This window comes from Ooceraea biroi, chromosome 10 (genome assembly GCF_003672135.1).
Source record: "Ooceraea biroi isolate clonal line C1 chromosome 10, Obir_v5.4, whole genome shotgun sequence".
NCBI classification, from domain to species: domain Eukaryota; kingdom Metazoa; phylum Arthropoda; class Insecta; order Hymenoptera; family Formicidae; genus Ooceraea; species Ooceraea biroi.
In genome coordinates this window covers 5,995,821-6,010,839 of record NC_039515.1, presented here as the reverse complement: position 1 = coordinate 6,010,839, position 15,019 = coordinate 5,995,821, and the positions used below count along the sequence as shown (strand labels likewise).

The window sequence follows — 15,019 nt, the reverse complement described above, 5'->3', positions numbered from 1 at the left end:
ATTTTCTTTTTCGTTATAATTTTTCTTTTTGGTTACTATTGTTTTTCATTTGTTTCATTTGCAATAACACAAACTGTTCTATAATAAACGAAAAGTGAACGAAAACAGTGATGTACTGTTTTTTGGAAAACAAAGCAGTTTAGGACATATGTTTATATGACCTTTTCTTCTTAAAACAAGCCAAGGAATATCCTCCTTAAGTTTGTCTACTTACTTAGGAAACACCCTGTATAATAACTATAAGACAATCTCGCTTTATATAAAGTATCTAAATTTACACATCACACACAGCTATATTCATACACGCATGTACATGTTTTACATCTAACGTTACTTTGAATTTTGGAAGAGATTTCATAAGGCACTTGATTGCTCTGCAGGTACTAATATGGAAATTCAATATTTGTCTATTAATGATGTATAATAAATTTTACACTGGCAATTTATAATTCACCTTAAATTAAATTTCCAATTTTGAATACCTAATTTAGTACAATATATATATAATAAAATGTTAAACGCATGAAATAGGATGCAACATTTTTGTGTTTGAGCAGCACCTTGTATGTTTATATATATTTTTAACATGCACACCATTTTGACCAAAGCCAAAAAGTGAGATCCATATAAAATTAAAAAATGTAACATGGGAAATTATCGTAATAATTTCCGTCGAAATATTTTGCGCTAGCGAAAATATCTCACGTATAGGCTGCGAGAAAGTAACTTTTAGACTTTCCGTGTTGGTAAGTGCATGAGCATATATTAAAAAATATAATGTCTCTTCAGTATCACAGGAAAAACACGTATTTACATGATGTTATATAATTGCACAATTTCTGTTTCGCTCTAGTAACATTTAATAATTAAATATTACTTAAAGCAACATTTAATCGGTCTGACTATTCTCGCCATTTTTCTGTGAACTTTCTTTCTTCATAGTGTCAGCCTTATTTACATTATTCAAAATATCGTGATTGTATCTTTGAGCGTTTAATGAAACGTCTTCAGTACTTGTTAGCGTATCGACGTATTTATTTGCGTTAGAAACTACATTAGAATCATGCATGGGTCCATTTGCAATATCGCTCTCTTGTGTATCTTTTGGCTTTATTCCTGTCATTTTCGATTTCTCATTCTTGTGGTCATTTTCAACGGTCTGCGCCGTCTTCGCGTATTCCGTTGCTGTTTGCGTAGTTTCTTCCGTCATCAGTTTTTCTTGATTTTCCGACACCGTCGTACGAGACTCGTCGTCGTAGAAATTGTTTTCACGTTCATGCAATGGGGTCTTTTTTCTCCGTTGCATTAAAGATTTTAAAGCTTCGCTAAATTTCAGCAAAGTCTCAGCGATTGGCCATTCCAAGTAATGAGCTGCGATTTCATCGAATTGATCATCCTCTCCTGAAGTTAATTCATGCTTAATTTGTCTAAATTGATCTAGTATTTCTTTAAGGCTTTTCTTAGCATCTTTTATTACCAGTTGATCCTCAGCTTCCGCAAAATGATCCGTCATAGCGTTGTCTGTTTTCTCTCGCGACTCCTTTTGGATACGATTTGCATCGCTCATGTCATCAACTGGTGTTGAATCAGTATCATCGCGTATAAAATCATTTTCAAATTCTTTAAATTGATTTATTATATTTCTTATGCTTTCCCTAACATTTATCGGCTTTGTCGATGAATCCGTGTTGATTCTATCACGTATTGATTCTATCTTTGCATTCTTTTTCATCGTCCTGTCCATAACGTCCTCTTTTTGTTCCATAGTCGTATATTTATCCTTTGCAGTTTGTTCCAAAACAACAGGCTTCCTTACTTTGATTTTATCCACTTTCCATGTAACGTTCTTGGTCCTGATAACTTTCTGCTTACTCTCATCCTTTGTAGGCTCTTTTGATTTATCTGTATAAACTGACGTTTCCTCTAATCCCTTTTTCATTACTCCCGGTTCATCGATTGTTCCAGTTCTCATTTCCATCATTGATTTTATTATACGCTCCATAATTTCTCGTTCATTGACTTCTCGTTTTTGTCTAACTTCCAGCATCTTCTCCTGTATAATTTTTTTAACCATCCCTTTGATGCCATGATTTTCTTGATGCGGATTCAAGCTATTTTTCGATCTTTCTTTAATCATTTTGCCCTTCTCAATTTTAGTTTCACCAAATGTTTCGTCAGATTTGACATTATTAAAATCAGTAACATCTTTGGAATTTTCCTGATAATCAAATTCTTCTTCTTCTTCAGTTTTTAGACTTGACAATGGTTCATCTATGTCACTAATTTCAGTAGTATTTTCCACAGACAACGTCATGTCAACGTTTGCAAAATTATCGATCTTTTTTATTTCTTCTTCAGTAATCCCGTTAATTTGATCAGTCTCAACGTCTGAACGCTCGTGTTCGCCAGTTTCTTCTGGCCCTTCAAATTCTTCTGATTCTTGAATGTCCTCCAACATTGGTTCCATTATCTTGGCTGTTTCATGTGACAGTTTTAGCTCTATATTTTCTGTATTATCTATCTGTTCTGGAAAATCTTCCATTGCAACCCGTGCTTTTGCCTTACTAGGATCGTACTTGATATTTGATTTTCTCTTCATAATAAATATACTAGGTTTTGTTTTAATTTTAATAGGAGGTAACATGTTATAATTTAATGCTATATGCGAGAACCCATCGACAGAATCGATAATATCATAGGTTTTGAGATAAGGTTTTATATTTGGAGAATATTTGCTTCTTGCCTCCATCAGAAGATGAGTAAACTGCAGCATCTTAGGATCATCAATAGTCAGGTTCTCTTGTTTCGAATAACTGTAACAGAGTATTCATTTCGTTAAACAAATACAGCAATGATTTGAATAGATACAAATCACATTTTTCGCATCACAAGAAAGTCAGCTTTTATCACCGTTGCATTTTGTTATTAATATTAAAAAGAGATTAACATTATAACAGACAAGATAAGTTACATCCAAGAACTGTTGGTTTGCGTGAATCTTGACACTCCTGTTTGCGCAGTCAGCACGTCAATATGCACGTGTACTGGTTCGATCGAGTCTCTCTCAAGTCGATGTAGTCGAGCAATTGCCAGACCTCCAGGATAATTAGAACCAGCCACGCATAGTAAAAACAAGGAGAATACAGTATTTAATACGAGATGACCCAAGACCACTAGCGCTAAAAAACCATTCCACGTTGTTTTTGCTCTGTTTTCCCATCTAATTGCCAACGAGAAACAATTTTTACGTATTATGTGCAGCTGCAAAAATTTAATTTCAACTTTCCATCAGTGGCGAATCTAATATACAGGGTGTTTCCTAAGTAAATAGACAAACTTAAGGAGGATATTCCTTGGCTTGTTTTAAGAAGAAAAGGTCATATAAACATATGTCCTAAACTGCTTTGTTTTCCAAAAAACAGTACATCACTGTTTTCGTTCACTTTTCGTTTATTATAGAACAGTTTGTGTTGTTGCAAATGAAACAAATGAAAAACAATAGTAACCAAAAAGAAAAATTATAACGAAAAAGAAAATAGTAACTAAAAAGAAAAATAATAACATCACAGTAACTGCTGAAAATGTCCACCTGCAGCCATGATACACGCCTCGACTCTCCTTTCCATTGATTGACGTACACGCTCAAAAATACCTGGAGTGTTACGTGTTCTTTCACATCCATCTATTATGCGATTTCTGAGATCTTCTTCGTTTTGAATAGGTGTAGCGTAAACTAAAGATTTAAGCTGTCCCCATAGAAAAAAATCTACTGGATTTAAGTCTGGGGATCTTGCAGGCCATAAATGGTTTGGTCTTTCAGTACCTCGACCGATCCATCGATTGGCAAACTTCCTGTTCAAAAATTGACGAACTGCTAAGCTAAAGTGGGGTGGAGCATGCTATCCGAAAAGTGAACGAAAACAGGGATGTACTTTTTTCGGAAAACAAAGCAGTTTAGGACATATGTTTATATGACCTTTTCTTCTTAAAATAAGCCAAGGAATATCCTCCTTAAGTTTGTCTACTTACTTAGGAAACACCCTGTATATCCAATTATTTCGAGAAATGTTACAAGTTTTTCTTTTCTTTTCGTTGTGTGATTATAAAGTTCATAAACATTTATTTGTAATAAAATTTGCTCTTTTGAAGCCACTGATGAAGAATTACTTAAATTATAATTAAAAGGAGATACTCACATCCTGTGGCAGGCAGCGGCTGCACTCACATTTAATAGCGGAAATACATATATGATAAACCTCAATTCTTTATGTGGTAAAAATGAAAATAATATGACGAATGTGATAGCAGGAACAGTGAGCACACGAACTCGAGCATCCAAGAATATGCCGAGAGGAATTAAAAAGTATGAAAGTGCTAGACCTCTCGGTAATGCCGAATAAAAGTACCATAAAAATGGCGATGTCTATTTTTATGTCAAGTTTATTCGCGTACTAAAAAATTGGAAACATTTGATTTCCATTGGTTTCACACAAACAAAAGTACCTATTCAAAGATCTTCGATATCTTAATCACACCATATATCAGAATTTTGCATCTCTCAATATGCATAATTTGTGATTTAAATTTCGATGTTGTTAGCTTTACTTAAGATAACTACATGCGAATAAATAAATAATCCGTGATATTGAAGATCTTTAAAGAAAAATCTTGATATATTTGAAAAGGATACACCCCATTCACTGCTCTTATTAAGAATAGCGTTGAAATAAAACACTTCGCCTTCTGGCCACACTAAGCGTCTCCAGAATATTGAATCTGTAGCAACAGTAAGTGCTAAGAACAACATACCAGCTGGAACCGCAATTCTAAATAGTCTAAAAATTATTACAGAAGATTATTGGATAAAGTAGATAAAATAGTTTGAGAAGAGAGAGCATTATATCAAAAGCCGGTTATACATCATTTAATTTTTTTATACTGATACTTAACTATGATCTGACTTTTGTGCTCCGACGAGATTCAAGAATAGCTTTATAGTAAACAGTTTATATGCATAACAAAGCTTACAACTGTGTGTAATTTTGCAGAAGGGATTTTTCGTTCCTTGACGATTTTCTAATCACTTCTGTTTGTAAGTTAAAGCCGTATTCAGATATCACAATCAGGTCCATGATATAATATATAAATACCTTAGCATAGAAAGTTTCTGATTGGCTATGTCGTATAAAAGAAATAGTCCCAAGAGTATGGCGAGTTCTGTTCTGAATATTATTATCGCTGCAGCTGATGACCAGATAAATATCACATGATTTTGTCTCAACCATCCAAATAAGGCCAGTAACACTATAATATCAGGTTGTATGTATTCAGTTAAATCAAAGAGAGCTAGATGTATAAGAGCTAGATAAAAATAGATGTGGACAAGATATAAGATGTTTTATGTGATTTTAAAAGTGATGTATACCTAGAGGCATAGCCATTATGTTTGGCAATGGACGACTGAGATAGTACATAAAGTGGTACTGTGTCACGGTTATGGCGACAAACCATTTTGTAAATTGTAGCCCAAAAATATTTTGTAAAGCGTGCCTGTACAGCTTGAGCGTAATTATTACCAGTAAACCCAATGTTGCTCTCACTAAAAATTCACACTTTGCTTTGGTATGTTATGAAACAAAAATTATAAAATTGTTATGTATCGTTTAGCTTTCAAACTTACCCACGTACTGAGCTAAAAATTTATTGAGCTTTAGATAATTGATACCTGCCACTATCGGCGAGGCAATACCGGATACTATAATAGGCCCCAAAAAAGAACGTGATACAACACCAGGAAATTCATGATGATCGTACTGTTAAAAAGAAGAACAGCGTTACTAAATTAACGTTATACGCAGACAGTAATTTAAATATTAAAATTTAAATACTTTTTTCATAAGACTAGACAAGTAGAGAAAAGACAACTATTGTAATATCTAGATATGTTGTAATATATAGAGATTTGAAAAAAGAATTGAACAATTTCACAGGGCGTATACAACATTAACAAAACTACACGAGAAATTATCCAGTTGATCCAATTTCAGATTCTTCTTTCAATTTTATACAAAAAGACATTTTATTTGCCTTTCCTTTGTAACGCAAATTTAAGAATTGCGAGTATATTACTCGACTACAATTCTGACGACGATGGTAGGTAGAGCAGCAACGTGCAAAATTCAGAAAATACAACTTTCCGTTGAAAGATTCGGCGACATCAGCTGATCGCGGGTTTATAAATACGCGCATCTGTGGTGCTAAATATAATGCACCTTTTGCGCGTGTCCACTCGATCACTACCACGCGATCGAACGACGGTCATTGAACGACTATGATCACCGCTGTCGGTGGAATCGGACGTCGTATGGTATCTCGATCATTACCTCCGTCAGATTAGAACCGTGGTAGAGGAGATCGTGCATCGCCTGCAAGTTGAAGCTCTCCTCGACTTTCGTGAACGGGCAATACAACAAATGCACCGCCGATATCAGGATAATCAGCTGATCCATGATCGCCGAGATGCGCTCACACCGGGCAGACGCTGTCACTTGTTAAACTCCTGCACCGCGTGTCATGACGAGCTGAAAAACAGGGACGAACGGCTTCCCGGAGCACGTCACCGCGGCATTACTGGACGGGCACTGGCGCGCACCATGAACGTTGCTGCGAACCGGGCCGGCGCGCATGCGCATCGCTGCACCAACCTAAAAATCCGTTCTCGAGGTTCGAAGGGTTACTCGCAGGTTTTTTTCTCATAAATACAACATTGCGACCTGTGTTGGCTCTAGAAACAATTCTACTCTGTCAAATAATTTAGTCGATCTTATTATAATCAATGATTCGACGCATCGGCAGATCGATCATGATTATTGAGCTTTTCGAACCCTTCTAGTAAAGAATACAAGCAGAGGTAATTCGTTTCCAAATGAGGGTGAGATCACAATGTGAATTAAGGGGATCCTGGAGTCGTCTGTATTACCGGCGGAATTGGTCGATCTTACTGTACTAATTACTCTTTAATGATTGTATAGAATGAAAAATCCTTCTCCACGATTAAAGTATACAAAGAAATATACCGAGCGAAACTCGACTTTATGTTAAAAACGACAACAAAATTTACAGTTTTATTATCGGCTTATTGTGACGTCACCTCGTACATTAATGTTCTTAATATAAATGTTTTGCAGTTTGTGCGGCCAAAATTCGATAATCGCAAGGACGGAACAAAATGAAAGAATAAGGGGAAGCTTTTAGAAATGAGTTTAGAAGCCTAGTGTAAAAGTAATTAGTGCAGAACGATTCGTGATCATCTCGTGCCTACGTATGCCTGTGAAATCGTGGCTGAATCAAAAATTGTGATCTTTTTCCGCTTGGAAAGTTAAGTCCTGCCTTTCACATTACATTATTGCGTGTACTTTCATCGTGGAAAAGGATTTTTCATTCTGTGAATTCAATAAAAAGAAAATGCAGGAAAATCACCGATTCCGCCGGTAATTCAGACGCCGCGACGGAGTTCACTGGCCACTCCAGGATCCCCTTAAGCAAGTGGGATATAAATGGTTCATACGGCATGATTTCAAGAATAAAGATAATTTAATACAAAGGTTTCTTCAACAACAGTCCTTTACGATCGTTGTCTTCCTCCTCAGTCGGTGATGTTTTCTCTCAAATTTCTTTATCCGTGTCGTCGGATAGACAGTCTAATTCCTCGAAATCCCGCGAGCCGGCACCGCCGATCGTACTTGCGGAATTAGCACTGGCGTTAATATTCCCGAATATTCCCGTGATATTTACACACGAGAACTTGTTACGTTTCAATTGCCTGTCGATGGCCTCTTTCAGTGTATTGTACGCAGCTATCATGTCCCGCGGACACTGAGCCAGCAGATCTAAAAAAAGGGATTGAAAAATTTGATTCTACGTGCAGGCATTATCGCATATGTAATAAAAGTAAATAAAGAGACTGTTACGTTTGTAAGCTGGCTGATTAATATCAAACATTCTGTGATAATAATACAGTTGATTGTAGAGATCCGTTCCGGAATACTGAAAGCACACGCGACGAGCATTATTTCGAACGTTTTTAGAACGAGAGTTTCTTTCCACGAAATTCACTCGTTTAACTTACAACTTTGCTCATGGAAACGTCTTTGCACGCCGGACAGTCTGGAAACTTTTTCGCGAAATCCAACAGCAGCCTTCTGGTCCTGTTGGAGCACAATGGATTCTCACATTCCAGCCAGCCACTGTAATATTTGCTGATCGCTTTTCTTATGGCAAGCTGAACTGCATTCTGTATCATGTTTGCGTATTTCCAAGGTGGCAATTTACAGTCCTGATTGGGACACATGCTGAGCGACAATTGTCGACCGGAATACTGTGGAAAAACAAAAAATAAGTTCAACGTTCTTGATTTTTTAGAGTTCCATCAAACACGGCGTAAATGCGAAAGTACTTACGAACTCCGTTACAATATCCCTAATCACTATTTCGGTGCTGCACCGTTCGTTCCTACATTTGAACGCCAAAGGAGCGCAGTTAGTGAATCTATCGTCATTGATGGCCAGCGGCAGATTTAAGGTCGCCTCGCAAGGCAGCGCCTTGGGCTTGTAGACAAACTGTAAACCTGTTTGGCACAAATTAGCACGTGAGATTTTGCGTTGCACGTTCGCAAACTCGCTTATAGTTTCGCGTACTACCTAAATTGTTTGCCAGAAAGACGTCATCGACGCCTTCGATCGGCTCGCAAATGCGTAATACCACGGGGAATATCTGACTCAGCAAATAGTAGTTAACGTCTATCTTCAACTTCTCATCGTTCTTCACTTCGTCGATATGGTACGCTCGTTCCGTCGCGCTCGCACCCGTTCCATCCTAATGTCGGTGAAACGATAACGATCTTTACTTTTGTACTTTACTTCTAAGGCCCAATTTCACCAACTATCTTGTAATCGGCGTTTAGCTAAACCTCGTTCTGTGTAAGCGAAGATTCTAATCGTGATCATGGTCGAGCGGATTTCACCGGTTTCACAGTAGCACGATTAATTCTAGTTTATTAAATCGAAGTTTAGGTGCAAAAGAACACCGGCAACATCGCAAATATGTGGATCTAGATGGCAATGACCATTTGACAGTAGACCATAATAATAACCTTTTACAATTTGTCAGCAATTTGTTCAGTAATAAGCCTTACTGAAAGATGTCAACTATTAGTAACAAGACTATTAGTAACCTCATCACAAAATCTGTGTCGCCTAGGCTGTGGAAATGATCTTCTCTGTCTCGTATCCACCTTGGTCGACGAACAACAAGTTCATCCTCATCATCACTATTCTCAAAAACTAATACATATCCTCTTAGCATTATTATTTCTCGTCGGTTTGATATAATATTGGGAGTTTCCAGGTGAATTTTGATGTTTGCAGTCGTAATCGCGGTTTAAATTCGTTAACCGACCAAAATCGGTCAGTTAGTTTTTAAACGTCGATTATTCCTAAACTCGATTAGTTTCTCTTGGTGAAATCCAATATCGAGGGTTAAAAACGTAATCGAAGTTTAATTTCAATTAATCGCGTTTTACGTTGTTGGTGAAATCGGGCCTAAGTCGGGTAGGTTTTATGTCTGACGGCAAAATATGTGAATTAGTAAAGATTACGAAATAGAAGGAAACCTCGCATATAACGTATGGCAGCGTGTCACCGGCTTTCCACATCCGACCACCTGCTTTATTTAGTCTTAATGCCACCATCACGTGAGACAGTTGCTTTTTATCTGGATATGCGTCTGGATTCTTCGACAGTTGTTTAGTGATGACGAATGATGACAGCGGCACCGATCCCTCCCTCACATTCTGCGCAACGTTCTGCAAGATCTGCACGATTTGTTCCAGACGCGTTTCGCCTGATTGATCGCAGAGAAGTATATCTAATATTTTTCTAAAACAAAAGAAACATAAAAATCATAAATAGAATCAAATAAAAAGTAATACTTACACTTGAAGAAACAGTGTTGCTCTTTAGATTCATTATACCAACTTTCCCGTGTCGCAAGCCAATGGACACCAATCCCTTCTCACGATATCCAGACCTTTGTGTTCCTGCGCCAACTGTATTTGACCACTTGGCAACTTGGTCATTGTAACGGCGGCATATTTCTTTTTTTGCAACAGCAATAAATACCGGAATACCCCGTCGATATCCAATTCCACTTTTTTGTACCGATTATTGACTTCCCGCATGATCTAGAGAATATTTAATCCCTCTTTATCACTGATAATAAAACGAATGTACGAAACAAATTTTTTACATCATAAGATACGAAAACTTTCTCTTTCTCTCTCACCTTTCTACCGATCGAGAAAACTTCATCGTGTTCCAAAATGTTGGTGTTTATCATCAAGGAATCCGTATCGCCGTAAATTACTTCGTACTGCAATTTTTCGACCAGGTGTTTCGTATTTTCCAGAATTTCTCGACCCTTTGCTGGAAAAGGAGAACCAGAAATGAACGTTCTGCACCTGCAGCACTGTACTTTAAGTATCCGTTTCAGGCCTTACCCGTTATCAAAGCAGCTAGACCCTTAGCGTAAAACCGGCAATGCGTCGCACCCAAACAGCCATACATGGAATTGGCCGTGAGCTTCAACGCCATTTGCCGAATATTGTAATCCATTTTCACCTCTGGAGATAGATTCGGCGCTTTCATAAGTTGCTTGATCTGTTGTCTGCTCTTGACTAATTTGAGAATTTCAGTCGGGATCACGCCAGCTTCCAAATTCGACTCGGGAATGCTCAATTGCTGCATGTTGTACATATTTTACTTACGATATCTATTAGGAGTGTGATTTAGTTTTGAGGGTTTTGCAACAGATGACTGTAGTGTCAGTTTGTTCTAATAGCTGTTTCCGATAACTGTTGTTGCTTACAGTGTTGACATTATCCATGACATTTAGTAGCATTATAGCAATAGATGCAATAACAGTCGTGTTTATATCATCGTAAAAATGCAACTTCCGAAACAGCATTTTCGACATGCGTTGCTTTTGTTTTTTAATCAAAAGAAAACTACGGCTGACGGTTATAGAATTCTTGTCGAAACTTATGGTGATTCTGCCCCATCAATTAAGGGGGGAGCCTGCTTTAGAACGCTGAAAATAAGGTATATTTTACGAATTGTTTTTGGAGAAACTATACAGCGGATCATTATAAAACTTTGATGCATTTATTAGTACATGTTTAAAGATAAAAAAAATTATTTGTTGATTTGAATATATCGCTTGTAGAGGTCGTCCTGGAGGCATCTTAGTGCAGCCGGCATTGTAAATTGGTGAGCATTCTCCTGCCTCCAAATTTCATCCAAACTGAAAAATTGAAATATTTTCTCGTTATTTATGAATGCCCATCGTCGATGAACCAAAGAGAGAAGAAAAAAGTTGAAAAGTGCCAAAATGGTGGAGCTTAGAACACAAAAGTACGATTTTTAGGCAAAGTTTTTGAACTTTTTCATGCAAAAATAATTGTTTAACTTAATGTTTTTATGAATATTAAAGGTTCGTCGACGATGGGAATTCATAAATAACAAGAAAATATTTCAATTTTTCAGTTTGGATGAAATTTGGAGGCAGGAGAATGCTCACCAATTTACAATGCCGGCTGCACTAAGATGCCTCCAGGACGACCTCTACAGGCGATATATTCAAATAACAAAATAATTTTTTTTATCTTTAAACATGTACTAATAAATGCATCAAAGTTTATAATGATCCGCTGTATAGTTTCTCCAAAAAAATTCGTAAAATTATACCTTATTTTCAACGTTCTAAAGCAGGCTTCCCCCTTAAGACGTGTGAATACTGGTTTAGACGCTTTAAAAGTGGTGATACTGATGTGAAGGACAAAGAACGCTCGGGAAACCAAGAAAGCTTGAAAATGCAGATTTGAAAGCATTATTGGACGAAAATCCAACACAATCCACTTCAGAACTTGCCAGAGCATTAAATGTTGATCATACAACAGTTACCAAACATTTACATGAAATGGGAAAAATTCAGAAAGGGAAATGGGTTCGACATCAATTCTCGGAAAGTGCCATTGCGAACCGGTTGAACATTTGCATTTCGTTGATCGCCAGGCAAAAAAAGAAGAGTCTTTTGTTTCGGATTGTTACTGGGGATGAAAAGTGGATCTATTTTGATAATCCGAAACGCAGAAAATCATGGGTGGATCCAGGCGAACCATCAACATCCACTCCGAGACGCAATATTCACGGTTGAAAAGTAATGCTCCGTATTTGGTGGGATAGTGTACTATGAGCTGTTAAATCCGCACGAGACTGTCACGGCTGATCGTTATCGACACCAATTGTACAAGTTGAAGCAAGCATTGCACCAAAAACGACCACCAATTGCGAGTAAACGACGGAAAGTGATTCTTCTTCGTGACAACGCTCGACCTGACGTTGCGTTATCAGTGAAACAAACACTATTAGAGCTTGAATGGCAAGTCTTACCGCACCCCGCGTATTCTCCATGCGATTATTATTTGTTCCGGTCGATGCAACACGCTTTAGAGGATACACACTTTCATAATTTCGAAGAAGTGCGAAAATTCGTCGACGAATGGATCGACTCAAAAGAAGAGTCATTTTATCGTGGTGGAATCCATCTCTTGCCAGAGCATTAAATGTTGATCGTACAACAGTTACCAAACATTTACATGAAATGGGAAAAATTCAGAAAGGGAAATGGGTTCGACATCAATTCTCGGAAAGTGCCATTGCGAACCGGTTGAACATTTGCATTTCGTTGATCGCCAGGCAAAAAAAGAAGAGTCTTTTGTCTCGGATTGTTACTGGGGATGAAAAGTGGATCTATTTTGATAATCCGAAACGCAGAAAATCATGGGTGGATCCAGGCGAACCATCAACATCCACTCCGAGACGCAATATTCACGGTTGAAAAGTAATGCTCCGTATTTGGTGGGATAGTGTACTATGAGCTGTTAAATCCGCACGAGACTGTCACGGCTGATCGTTATCGACACCAATTGTACAAGTTGAAGCAAGCATTGCACCAAAAACGACCACCAATTGCGAGTAAACGACGGAAAGTGATTCTTCTTCGTGACAACGCTCGACCTGACGTTGCGTTATCAGTGAAACAAGCACTATTAGAGCTTGAATGGCAAGTCTTACCGCACCCCGCGTATTCTCCATGCGATTATTATTTGTTCCGGTCGATGCAACACGCTTTAGAGGATACACACTTTCATAATTTCGAAGAAGTGCGAAAATTCGTCGACGAATGGATCGACTCAAAAGAAGAGTCATTTTATCGTGGTGGAATCCATCTCTTGCCAGAGCATTAAATGTTGATCGTACAACAGTTACCAAACATTTACATGAAATGGGAAAAATTCAGAAAGGGAAATGGGTTCGACATCAATTCTCGGAAAGTGCCATTGCGAACCGGTTGAACATTTGCATTTCGTTGATCGCCAGGCAAAAAAAGAAGAGTCTTTTGTCTCGGATTGTTACTGGGGATGAAAAGTGGATCTATTTTGATAATCCGAAACGCAGAAAATCATGGGTGGATCCAGGCGAACCATCAACATCCACTCCGAGACGCAATATTCACGGTTGAAAAGTAATGCTCTGTATTTGGTGGGATAGTGTACTATGAGCTGTTAAATCCGCACGAGACTGTCACGGCTGATCGTTATCGACACCAATTGTACAAGTTGAAGCAAGCATTGCACCAAAAACGACCACCAATTGCGAGTAAACGACGGAAAGTGATTCTTCTTCGTGACAACGCTCGACCTCACGTTGCGTTATCAGTGAAACAAACACTATTAGAGCTTGAATGGCAAGTCTTACCGCACCCCGCGTATTCTCCATGCGATTATTATTTGTTCCGGTCGATGCAACACGCTTTAGAGGATACACACTTTCATAATTTCGAAGAAGCGCGAAAATTCGTCGACGAATGGATCGACTCAAAAGAAGAGTCATTTTATCGTGGTGGAATCCATCTCTTGCCAGAAAGATGGGAAAAAGTTATAGAAGACGAAGGAAAATATTTTGATTAAGGTATTCATTCGTTATCATATTTAAATACATGCGTTTTTGAACAAAAAAAAACCCTCAAAACTAAATCACACCCCTAATATATTTGCTTGAATACTTTCGACGTAAAAGAAAAACAAAGAGTACCTCAACGTCAGCGTAGGCTGCACCGGGCACAGTGGTGAAGCACAAGTTGTACTCCTGTATGATGCTGGGATACAAGGAATTGAAATCCATCAACAACACCAGTTTGTCATAGAAACCTTTCTTCGGATCGAGTACCAGACCTCCAGCGTATGCCGCGGCCTTTCTGCGCGAGCCATCTGCAAGCGCCTCTATCATTAGTACACGCGGCCGACCGAGTAACAACGACGAATGCAAGGAAATATATATAATACATTGAGACTTTACCATCGTCCCGCAGTTTCCTCTCCAGTTTCTTATCCGGCGTTATGTAATCCTTCAGGTGAAAAGCGTGCAGCAAGAGATACTCATTTCTCTCCGCCCTTCCGCCTAACAGTGTCCTCGACAAGATATTACCTGCATCCACATTCACAAGGATTAATACACTATTGTTTTAATTACTTCGTCAAGGATGAACGTTGAACGTACCGGCTAAACAAGTGATTTGAAGCGCAAGCGGCAAGACATTGAGGTCCATCACGATCGTTACAATGTATCGTGCCTCTCTCAACGTTACGTGCATTAAGTTCAGCAGTTTGTCCGCCGTGTTGTAAAACGACGGAGTCTCCGCCGGCGTGATGTCTTTACATTCGTGAGAGAGATAGGAAATGTCGTACCGTAACAAATTCTGTACTACGTCGATGTCTAGCTTGTGTCGATGTGCAAGGACAACATTTTGAAATGCGTCACTAAATCATTGCGTAGATAATTTTTATTTTTGTGAAAAAATCCGTTGTTACTTATCTGATATTTCTTTTCAATATTGGTTTATA

At 38.1% G+C, this 15,019-nt stretch overlaps 2 protein-coding genes across 3 annotated transcripts; both read right to left on the bottom strand.

Annotated features, from left to right (window-relative positions):
• Nucleotides 1–340: 340 nt before the first annotated feature.
• LOC105286193 (probable Dol-P-Man:Man(7)GlcNAc(2)-PP-Dol alpha-1,6-mannosyltransferase) lies at nt 341–6,675 on the bottom strand. 2 transcript variants are annotated; one of them, XM_011350958.3, is made up of 8 exons: nt 6,384–6,675; nt 5,681–5,813; nt 5,426–5,599; nt 5,151–5,304; nt 4,691–4,835; nt 4,197–4,423; nt 2,972–3,220; nt 341–2,813 (listed from the first exon to the last, which is right to left on the bottom strand). In XM_011350958.3, the coding sequence occupies exons 1-8, from the start codon at nt 6,507–6,509 to the stop codon at nt 890–892; spliced, it is 3,132 nt and encodes a 1,043-aa protein (XP_011349260.2). In that variant the 5' UTR covers nt 6,510–6,675; the 3' UTR covers nt 341–889. The 2 variants fall into 2 exon arrangements, with proteins under 2 accessions (XP_011349260.2, XP_026828886.1); XM_026973085.1 differs by having other exon boundaries at nt 6,273–6,393.
• An 899-nt stretch (nt 6,676–7,574) lies between these two features.
• Nucleotides 7,575–14,835, bottom strand: LOC105286192 (DNA polymerase alpha catalytic subunit). Its single transcript, XM_026973172.1, has 12 exons — nt 14,676–14,835; nt 14,475–14,603; nt 14,211–14,386; nt 10,556–10,796; nt 10,342–10,481; nt 10,035–10,240; nt 9,671–9,935; nt 8,700–8,874; nt 8,460–8,626; nt 8,129–8,377; nt 7,971–8,046; nt 7,575–7,889 (listed from the first exon to the last, which is right to left on the bottom strand). Exons 1-12 carry the CDS (start codon nt 14,767–14,769, stop codon nt 7,666–7,668), a joined length of 2,142 nt encoding a protein of 713 aa, XP_026828973.1. The 5' UTR covers nt 14,770–14,835; the 3' UTR covers nt 7,575–7,665.
• Nucleotides 14,836–15,019: the final 184 nt, after the last annotated feature.